Source organism: Sturnira hondurensis, unplaced genomic scaffold, assembly GCF_014824575.4.
Source record: "Sturnira hondurensis isolate 20B ecotype Veracruz unplaced genomic scaffold, ASM1482457v3 Scaffold0001928, whole genome shotgun sequence".
Taxonomy (NCBI): domain Eukaryota; kingdom Metazoa; phylum Chordata; class Mammalia; order Chiroptera; family Phyllostomidae; genus Sturnira; species Sturnira hondurensis.
The window spans coordinates 137,000-148,612 of NW_028074559.1; the positions used below are offsets into that span (position 1 = coordinate 137,000).

Consider the following 11,613-nt stretch of genomic DNA (forward strand, 5'->3'; position numbering starts at 1 on the left):
AGGAAGATGGGTTCTGCCTTTGTGTTTTGATTTCCTAACTTCTCTAAAAAGACCTGCCATTAACACAGTACCAAAACCTATCTAATCCACCAGCTATAAAATCTTTCATTCTTGGTATATACAAGACACCGATAAGGAGAGTAGACTGCAAGTTGCCATACACAATTTTATTTCTTCTTATATAAGTGAAATTTTTTGGAGACAATTTGACAAAGTGTTCAGTTTACACTAGCCAAAACTTCTACCCAGACACACAAGGGTGCTGTAGATAACACACATTAAGGACCCGTGTTTGCTTAAGGAGACCAGCAAGGTTCTTGAATCTACAAGCTATGTGGGCTCCTCAATTTTAAAGTGGAGATTAACAGGTCTACCTAAAAGGGTGTTCTCAGGAATACACAAGATAAAATTATTTATGCATTACTTTGGATTCTTCAGTTGAGGGTGCTGACTCAGATACAGTGTCTGGTATACAGTAAGTGCTCAATAAGTGGACAAAGTACAAGACTTATTTTCCCCACAGTGCTTTGTTCTTAATTTTACTTAGAAAGATGTAACCTAAATGAAAGGAAAGGCCATTAAAAGCCCCGTCAGGCACCTCAAGAGCATAAACAAACATTTCTTCTTCCTTAGGGAGCAAGGATCCTGAGAGAGCCCCTGTATTTAGGTCACTGTGGTCCCTAATCAAGAATAACACTGTATGGACCTTATAAAGGTGCTCTGCCATACCTGGAAGCTGGACTGGAGGCTGGGGACAACGGAGGTCAGAGACCATCTTCTTCAGCTCAAAAGGACAACAGAGACAAACTAAAGACTTTGAAGTTTAAAGGAGAGAGGCAGAAGCAGAGCAGTCTGAGCTCTGAGGTATCCTCTTCTTGTCACCAGGGCCACCTGAATCTCCATGAGAGAAATGGGTGGGAGCCAGCAGAGTCCAGCACTGTGACTGCAGTTGGAAGGAGGGTGAGTGCCTGCCTGATCTGGTCTGTGCTTTAGCAGAGTGGATAGGGTGAGAAGCCCAAACCCCGGAGCCAGACAGCCTGAGTTCCCCTTCTGCTGCCAATTAGAAGGACTGGGGTTGTGCCCAGTGTCCTCGCCTGTTCAATGGGTTTAATCAAAATGCCCCAGACCACTTAGAACACTACCACTAGCATAGTTAGGGGTTGACAAATGTTCCTATTTTCTTGGGTTTAGTTACTAACTTTACCTTATTACTCCAGTAGTATTTTCACATAATATTTCCACAGCCATTCCTGCTAAAGTCTCAGGGCAACACACCCTCATCTTCCTGTTCTGACCAGCACTGACCAAAGGTGGAAGGTTTAGGGAAACTAGCTTCTGCTTCCCAATAGCACTGCCAAGAAGGACCCAAGGCACACAAAACTCGGTCCAGGCCTGCAGAGGGCAGGTAGTACCAGAAGAGTGTCACCATTGCAAGGTTGCAGGTCATCCCAGCTGAGCTTTGTGGACTTCTCCTCAGTTGGGTGAGCCCTTACTCTGGAGGCTACTTTCACCCACCAACAGTTACTAGGATGTTTGAAGCCACATGGGGACCATAAAAACAGAGATGCAGGAAGAAGGAGATGCCGTCTCCACTCTAAGTTCCACTCTCAGGAGTGAGTTGTTTTTCTCTCTCTATGTGAGCAACTCCTTTCTTTTTCCCTCCCATACTATCCCAGAGGACGATGGCTGCAGATAACACCTCCTCTGTGAGAGAGTTTATTCTTGCAGGCTTAACGGACCAGCCAGGACTCCAGCTCCCTCTCTTCTTCCTGTTTCTGGGCTTCTATGTGGTCACCATGGTGGGGAACTTGGGCTTGATAATACTGATTGCACTGAACTCTCATCTTCAAATTCCCTTGTATCTTTTCCTCTTCAACTTGTCCTTCATTGACTTCAGTTACTCCTCTACCATCGTCCCCAAAATGCTCATGAGTTTTGTCTCAAGGAAGAATGTCATCTCCTACACAGGGTGTATGACTCAGTTCTTTTTCTTCTGTTTCTTTGTCATTTCTGAATCCTTCATCCTGTCAGCAATGGCATATGACCGCTATGTGGCCATCTGTAAACCACTGTTGTACGCACTCACCATGTCTCCTCAGGTGTGTTTATTTCTTTTGCTGGGTGTCTACGGGATTGGAATTTTGGGGGCTATAGCGCATACAGGTAATATACTGTTTCTGACCTTTTGTGGAGAAAACCTTCTCAATCATTATATGTGTGACTTTCTCCCCCTCTTTGAGCTCTCCTGCAATAGCTCTTACATGAATACTTTGGTGGTCTTTATTCTTGTAGCCATTGACATTGGGGTGCCAATTGTGACCGTTTTTCTTTCTTATGGCTTCATTCTTTCTAGCATTTCCCACATTAGTTCTACTGAGGGCAGATCCAAAGCCTTTAGCACCTGTAGTTCTCACATAATTGCACTTTCTCTTTTCTTTGGCTCAGGAGCTTTTGTGTACCTTAAACCACCTTCTATTATACCCCTTGACCAGGACAAAGTCTGCACTCTGTTCTATACCACTGTGGTGCCCATGTTGAACCCACTAATCTATAGCCTGAGGAACAAGGATATCAAATTAGCCATGAACAAAACCTTGGCCAGAATAACTTTGTCTCCAAAGGAGTTGGAAATTGAGAAAAGAGATGAGAATTTTTAAATTGGAGTGTTGTTATTATTTTATCATCATCGTCATTAAGGAATTCAATCTTCATGCTTTTGTATTCTACATTTATAGAAAATTTTAACTCTTTCCCAAATGGATTTATTCTCTTTCACCATCACCGCAACTCTTCCTTCTTTATTTAATGAAAATAGTCTTTGCAATCATACAATATGCAATATTGAATGGGGCTTCAGAATCATTTCATCTAGTCCAAAAATATAAAAAACTACCTGGCAGCAGAGCCAGGACTGAAATTCCAGCTTGAATCTCAATTCAGTTTGTTTTCCATTGTGCCATGTTTTTCCCCCATCTTTATCTTGGAAGATGCCATTTCTCATGTTAGTTGACCTAGTACATCTAAATTAAAAATGGATTGACAGTAGTTTCATGCTAGTTGCACAACATAATTTTAACACATCACATTTTACATGAGTATAGGAGGTGAAAAATTTAGTTGAGTAAGTCCTGGCGAAATGACAAGATCAGTGTCTGATGAGTTTTGTAGTGTGTAAATGGATAATGTGTTATGTTTTCCAAAAGGTAAGTGTGGTGACCACTGACTTGCTGAGTGCAACACCGGGCACATGGGTTAGGGAATTAGGAATTACAGAGGATAGAAATGGAATTTGAAGGGTAGAGAGATGCAGAGTAGACACATGATATTATTTCAAGGCTGAAACGGAATTTGGAGTCTCATATTAAGGTTTATCTTGGTTGTGGTCCAAGGTCACTAGGAGCTGTGCTATCTGACCTGGTAGTCACTAGTCATGTAAGGTATTGAGCAACTGAGATATTGAGGCATACTGAGATATCCAAATTGAGACATATTGTAAGTGGGCAAAGTAAGTGTCATACGCACACCCAATCTCTGAAGAATATGAAAAACAATCTCATGGGTACTTTTTTACTTGATTACATATTGAAGTGATAACATTTTGAATATATTGTGTTAAATAAAATATGTCATTAAAATGAATGTATCTGTTTATTTTTAAGGTATCTTCTAGAAAGTTTAGAATTTATAGGTGGCTTGCATTACATTTCCTTTGGATGACACTGGTCTAGAGGATGTAACAGAGCACTAGCTGGCCCTGGGTGCATGTTCACCTGCCAGGCAGCACCAAGCTGCTGCTTATGAGGAGAGGCAATTGCTATGGAATTTTCAGGCATTGCAGATAGCCTCGATATTCTGATAATAGAGGAACATGGATAAGAAATGGTGATCTCAGGAGAAGTTCATAAAGCCACCATATTATGAAATGGGAAATAGAGCTTTATTTTTAAATTCCAAAAACTATTTTTGCCTAAACTCAATGTTATTGGTAAAACTTCTTGAGAAGCAATGACAAATGAAGTCCTGGGCAAAATATTTTGACTTACAGGGATGTTCCTTAAGAAATTCCATTCCATTAGGATGTAGAGGAAATTTGAATAACTGTTGAGTTCTGCCTTTTGATCCTGTTCAATGCTGCCCCCCCAAAAGAATAATCTTACAAAGGGAGAATTGAGATGAGATGAAATACAGGGTCCAGCAGAAGTAGTGCCACTGAGTGTGGTTGGCAGGGGACATGACTGTCTCACATGAGATGGACAACAATGTGAACATTTTGTCATAGGGTGTGGTGGAGTGTGATATTGTTATGTTACAGAATTACATACTTACTATTTTAAAATTAAAATCTGTATGTAATAAAAGGGGTATTATTTCTGCTGGACCCTCTTGGTGCCTGAACTTAGGGAACCTTGAATATAGGAGTGGGGGTTGGTATATTGAATATGCTGTTCAATGTAGGTCATGAAAGAATACAGAAAGCTCCTTTTGAAAATTTTGTGCCCTGACTTTTATATAGCAAAGTGCACAAATCTTAAGTGTATAGCTCATTGAACTTTGGCACATGAATATGTAACCACAACCTACATCAAGATGTGCAACATTTCCACCTACTTTTGAAAGTTCCCTCTGGCATCTTTCCAGTAAATACAACCTGTCCTACACCCCATCCCCCACAACTATCCACTCTTCTGACTTTTATCATTGTAGAGTGTTGTCTGTACTTGAACTTCATATAAACTGGTACTTGATTGTTTCTGGATTCTCTTCTTTATCACAAAGCCTGTCATGTACATGTATATTGCAGTATGTATGGGTAGATTATGTTATAGGGCTGTGTAGTATTCCGTCATGTGAATATTCAATTATTTAGCCTGTTAATAAAGTTAGATAGTTTCAAGCTTTTGCCTATTATTGATAAACCCCTTAGAAACATTTTGCATGTGTATTTTGATTGAATAAGCAAACATTTCTTTTGGATTATACTTACATGTGGATAAGCTAGATAATAGAGTAGGCTTAGGAGCAGCTTTTATAAACATCACTGTTTTCTAAAGTTTGATTCAATTTGCACTGCTATCAACAATGTTTGAGGATTCTATTGTTTTCTATACTTGTTAACCCTTGGTATTTCTATTTTATTCCCATTTTATACCATATACAAAAATGTATTTCTATTCTGGTATGGACAGTGGAATGCTGTTTTGTTCAACTTTTTTCCCTGATAAGTAATGATGTTGGGCACCTTTTTACATATTTACTGGCTGTTTCGATATCTCTCTCCTTTGAAGTAATTATTCAAGTCATTTCCTCATTTAAAAAATAGGGTAGTTAGTTGTTTTGCTATTGTATTGGGGGAATTTTAAAATGCACATTTCAGTCCATATAAGTGTATATGGTTGTGTTTGTGCATGTATAGATATGTACCTATGGATAATACATTCATACATACATGGTCATCTTCCTCTCCCTATCTTCCCCAGACTATGACTTACTTAGCCTAAATGATATCTTCTGATAGCCAATATTTTTAATTTAAATGAAGTTTGATTTATCAACTTTGCCTTTCATAGTCAGTGCTGTGTACTGATTAAGAAATTCTTTATTGTTGTCGCTGAGGCAAGAAGAACAATGTGGAAATTTTATGAGTGAAGTTTTGTATTGGATCATAGTGGGGTTTTGGGGTATGTGTATGTTTGCTCATAAATGTCCAGTGATTGTTCTTTTACCTCTGTTAGAAATCAGTGGACTCTATTTGTGTGTGTTTGTTTTCATCTATTTGTCTATCTTGATGCCAGTACCATTCAGCTTTGATAACGTAGCTTTATAATAATTTTTGAAATCAGGTAGTACAAGTCTTGAATTTCATTCACTTCCTTCAAAATTTCTTGGCTCCTTTAGGACCTGTGAATTTCCATATGAATTCAAGACGCAGCTTGTAAATTCCTGCAAAAGAACCTGCTGTGATTTCCTTTGGGATTGTATTGACTATGGATCGTGTGTTGGGGGAGGAGGAATTGACATTTACCATCTTCTACCTCAGCAATTAATGGGAGTGTGTACTTTGTTAAAGTCTCTTCAACATGGTATAGTTTCAGAACTTTTAAAATTTCCATCCATTTTTAACAATTTCCATCCTAATGGGTGACAAGCAGTGTTTCAGTATTATACTTTGCATTTTTTAATTTTAAGAAAACGGGAGGCGGTTTTATGTATTTAATGACTGTTAGTATTATTACTTCTTTTATGTACTGCCATTAAAGAAGTAGTAATAGTTTGGGGCAGATAGGGAGAGGAGGGTGACTGCATATGTATGATATATTATCCATAGATACATGTATATTATCTACACATGCACGAATACAAACATGTACACTTATATGGACTTACATGTGCATTTTAAAATTCCTCTAGTACCATAGGAAAACAACTAACTACCCTATTTTTTAATGAGGAAATGACTTGAATGATTACTTCTTTTATGGACTGCCATAAAGTATGAAGTATTACTTCACACTTTTTTCTCATGTTTCTTCTCAATTTTGACCTTCTCCATTTTTAGGATGACTGTATATTGGGTATAATAGCTGTTTTAGATGTAAGTTGCATGTTTTCCTCTAATTTGTGATTTGGCTTTTGACTGTTCTTATGATAAAATTTTTTTAATTAAATGTATTAATCTTCTATTGTTTCTGGTATTTTCATGGTAGTTAGAAATATTTTCTCTCCTCTTAGGTTATAAAGAAAGTCATTCGTTTTTATCATAATTTGATTGTATGGTTTTATTTATTTTTAATTTGAATATCTGGTCATTTTAGAAATTTTACCAGTGTATGGTGTGAAGAATAGGTCCAACTATATATTTTTGCAGAAGACCACTATGTGGTTCTATTGCCATTTATAAAAAGTCCATCTTTTTCCCATGGGTTTGAGCGGTTGCCTTCATTCTATACAAAGTCTCTTAGGCACCTAGGTATTCTTGTTTCCCATTGTGTTCTATTGGTCTGTTGGTCTATACATAACCCAATACCACACTGTTTGGATTACAGAAGCTTTATAATATTTCATGTCTTGAAGGTAACTTACCACATGTTGTTCTTTTTATAGTGGTTTTCCTGGCTATTCATGTTAAACCCCAACCTTTATAATTAATCTGTCTAGTTCTAGGAAATAACTTAAAGGCATATTTATTGATTGCATCTTAAATTTATAAGTAAACTGAGGAAGGATTAACATCTTTCGATCTTGCGATTTCCAATGTTGAAGTGTGCCACATCTCTCCATTTTTTTTCAGGTCAACTTCAGTATCTTCTAGGATTGTTTTATAATATTTCTCACCCATTTGAGCACATTGTTATTACATTTATGTATGAAAATATTATTTTATTTTTACAATTGTAACAAGAATTTTCTCTTTCATTGTATTTTAATATTATTATTTATTTGTATGTATCAATTCTATGCTAATTTTATACTTGGGAAAGTAAACATTATTTGTAGAATTCTTTCCAGGTATTCTTTCAGGTTTTCCAAATATGTAATAAAGTACTTTACTTTTAAATATATTTTATGGATTATGCCATTACAGTTTTCTTATATCCCCCCTTCATTCTCCTCCACCTTGCACACCCCCTCCCCCCCATTCCACTTTCTTAGTTTATGTCCACGTGTCACAAGTTTTTTAGATTCTATATTTCCCATACTATTTTTGCCCTCCTCCATGCCTATTTTCTCTCTACTGTCTATGCTACTTATTCCCTCTACCTTCTCCCACATTCTCCTCCGCCCAGTAGCCTGTTTCTAACCCTCCATGTGATCTTCATTCCTATGGTTCAGTTCCTGATCTAGCTGTCTTCTTAGTTTGCTTTTGTTTTTGGTGTGGTTGTTAATAACTATGAGTTTGCTGGCCTTTCACTGTTCATATTTTTTATCTTCTTTTTCTTAGACACATCCCTTTAACATTTCATATAATAAGGGCTTGGTGATGATGAACTCCTTGAATTTGACCTTATCTGAGAATCACTTTATCTGCCCTTCCATTCTAAATGAAAATTTTGCTGGGTAGAGTAATCTTGGATGTAGGTCTTTAAATTTCATGACTTGGAATACTTCTTTTCAGCTCCTTCTTGCCTGTAAGGTCTCTTTGGAGAAATCAGCTGATAGTCTGATGGGAAGGTCTTTGTAGGTGACTGTCCCCTTATCTCTTGCTGCTTCTAGAATCCTCTCCTTGATTTTAATTTTGGGTAATGTAATTATGATGTGCCTTGGTGTGTTCCTTCTTCATTCCAACTTCCTTGGGACTCTCTGAGCTTCCTGAATTTCCTGGAAGTCTCTTTCCTTTGCCAGATTGGGGAAGTTCTCCTATATTATTTGTTGAAATAAGTTTTCCACTCATTGCTCTTCCACTTCCCCTACTAGTGCCCCTATAATGGAATGCTTAGAGGTGTCCAGGAGGTTCCTAAGCCTCTCCTCATTCTTTTGAATTCTTGTTTCTTCATTCTTTTCTGTTTGGTCAATTTTTTTCTTTCTTCTGGTCCACTCCCTTGATTTGAGTTCCAGTTTCCTCTCCATCATTATTGGTTTCCTGTGCATTTCCCTTCATTTCACTTAGTCTAGACTTTATCTGTTCCTCTAATTTGTGACTACAATCCACCAGTTCTGTGAGCATCCTGATCACCAGTATTTGGAACTATGCATTTGATAATTTGGCCATTACTTGGTCGCTTAGAGTTATTGACTCTGGGGCTTTGAGTTCTTCTTGACCCATAATGTTTTGGTTTGTTTGCACTTGTTATGAATGAGGGTTGGAGCCCTAGGTGTTCACCAGGGTAAGGCAACTCAGTTGCCTTGTTGTGACAGTGTATGTGGGTACAGGGTCAAAGAGGGGCAATGGTGGTTCCCTCTGCTGCTTTCTGAAAACTGCTGGGGCCTGCCCGGTTTGTCTCACTCCTTCCTCCGTCACCTGGTTTATCTGCGTGTGAATGTGTGACTGTGGTCAGCCTGCCACCTTGTGCCCTCACTGAGTCTGCCCATTGCCACACCACACCTGAGGTCTGCCAACCATCGCCTGTGTGACTGGGTCAGTGTGGCCAAGTTTTCCTGTGCAACTCCACTCCAACAGCTGATGGCTCCACCCCCCTTACCGGTCTGGCTGAATAGTTCCTTGTTGATGGATTTCCGTACAGTTCAATTTTCTCTGTTTTGCTTGTGTTTTTGTTACTAAAACTTTGTTGTCTTTGAACTTGGTTGTGCAAGGAGGCTCAGTGTTTCCACCTACGCCGCCATCTTGGCCGGAATTCCACTGTAATAAGTATTTTATAATTAAAAATAATTTAGCTTTCCCCCTCTAATTTGCATGCCTCTTATTCCATTTGCATCTATAACTGCAATTTCTAATACTTCATTTAATACATTGTTAAATAATACTATAGACTGTAGTCATCTTGGTGTTACTAGTTCTAATTAGGTATGCCTCTAGAGTTTCCTAATTAAGTTGCCGCCTTTCGGTCTCAGTCGTATCTATTTTTCATCATCTTAGAGAAGTATTGATCATTCCCAGATTCAAAAGTAAGCATTCTGAAAGCATGAAAAGATGTTGAATTCTGTCAACTTCTTTTCATCTTCTTTGGAATTTGTTCCCTCAGATATTCCTCATCGTTCTTAGATCTCTAAATATCTCTACAGAATCTTGTACATTTAAATATATGCAAGTATGCTTTTACCCTTAGGAATTCCCTTTGCTTTTCCCTTCCCCTTTTCTGTCCAAAATTAAGAGGAGTGACCAGTGCTTCTTTCTTCTTTGCATTCATAGTCTCATGGCTATTTTTGTATGTTATTTATGCAATTTTTGCCCATGTCTCCCTTTCTACCCCAGTGTTGTAGTGTAACACCCCTATTCAGATGCACTTATATTTCAAAAGCTGGCCAATCAGTGCCAAGGAGACTTCACAGCTGATTTTCAGGGCATCCCTGAACCTGAGGTTCAGCTCCTATTTATGTGATTTTGTCTTTCTTTTTTTAAAGAATATATTTTATTAATTATATTATTGAAGTTTTCCCAATTTTCCCCTTGATGTCCTCTCCATCATGTATGCCAAGACCCTCCAGCCTCCCCCTGCTTTGCTCACGTCTATTAGTTGTACATACAAGTTCTTCGACTTCTCTATTTTTATACCATCCTTTACCTCTCCCTGTCTATTTTATGCCTACCAATTATAAATCGTATTCCCTGTACACTTCCTCCCTCATTTTGCTTCTCCCCACTTCTATTGAAAACCATCCATGTAATGTCCATTTCTCTGATTCTCTTCCTCTTCTAGTTGTTGGCTTAGTTTTTGTTTTCATTTTTTCAAAATGTTCAGTTGTTGATAGTTGTGAGTTTCTTGTCATTTTACTGGCTGGTATGGCTTAGTGGATTTAGCACCAGACTATGAACCTAGGGATACTGGTTTGATTCCCAGTGAGGGTACACACATGGATTGTGAGCCAAGTCCCCAGTGGAGGGCACTTGAGAGGCAACCACACCTTGATGCTTATGTGACTTGATTACTGTCCTGAAATCTAGGCATCAGGCCACCAGGTGGAAGGAGTCACTCTGTTTGACCCAAATTTGAAGGTGTTATGCCCTCTCTAATTTTTCAACGCATATGAAGCTTCAGTTATGCAAAATGAATAAATTCTAGAGATCTGCTATGCAATGCAGAGCCTCAAGTTAACAATACTGGACTGTGCACTTACAAATAGTTAAGATGATAAATCTCATGTTAAGTGATCTTACCACTATAAAAAATAAAACCAAAACAGCTAAGACACCTATACTAGGAACCCAGCATTAAAAACCCACCATATATGATGTCATTGCTATGAGAAAATACATAGCATTATTTAAGCAAGTGAATTTTAGTAAAAAATGCATCATTCGATTAACACCAGGTTTTAAAGGAAATTTTTCACAGTTACTGGGCATGATTTGATTCCTGTATTCTTTTTGAAATGTAGTAATTCTGGAAGTATGGCGTAATGAGTGAATAAAAGTGTGAATCTTTCATGTAGTGACCTTCTGCCTGGCCACTGTGCAAAGCAGTATGGAGCTGTCTCAGAAAAGTCAAAGGTGGAACTGCCTCATAACCCAGCAAGTCCACATCTGGCAATATACCCAAAGAAACCCAAAACACTAATTGAAAGACTTTCTGCTCCCCAGTGCTCATTGTAGCAGTATTTACCATTACGAAAATATGGAGGCGGCCCAAGTGTCCATCGGTGGATGAGTGGATTATAAACCTGTGGTACATTAACACAATAAAAGACCACTCAGCTATAAAAAAGAAGGAAATCTTACCTTTTGGGAGAGCATGGATGGACCTGTAGACTATTAGGGTAACTGTGATCAGCCAGTCAGAGAAAGACAAATACCATGTGATTTCACTCACCTGTGAATTCTAATGAATGGAATAAACTAACAAACAAAATAGAAGCATGATCATGGATACAGAGGACAGACTCACACAGAGGGGCTTGGGGGAAAAGGTTAAGGGATTAGCAAAAAAAATAAAAAACCTCATAGGCAGACAGCAGTAGGGTTATCACCAGAGTGAAGAAGTGGGGGAGAAAGAGAAGGGA

General features: G+C 38.3%; 1 protein-coding gene across 1 annotated transcript; it reads left to right on the forward strand.

Moving 5' to 3' along the window:
- Positions 1 to 1,682: 1,682 nt before the first annotated feature.
- LOC118981333 (olfactory receptor 8B12-like) lies at positions 1,683 to 2,657 on the forward strand. Its single transcript, XM_037038025.1, has one exon. It carries the CDS (start codon positions 1,683 to 1,685, stop codon positions 2,655 to 2,657), a length of 975 nt encoding a protein of 324 aa, XP_036893920.1.
- Positions 2,658 to 11,613: the final 8,956 nt, after the last annotated feature.

Coding starts and splice junctions, on each gene's coding strand:
- LOC118981333 (XM_037038025.1), top strand. CDS start 1,683: ATGGCTGCAGATAACACCTCCTCTGTGAGAGAGTTTATTCTTGCAGGC.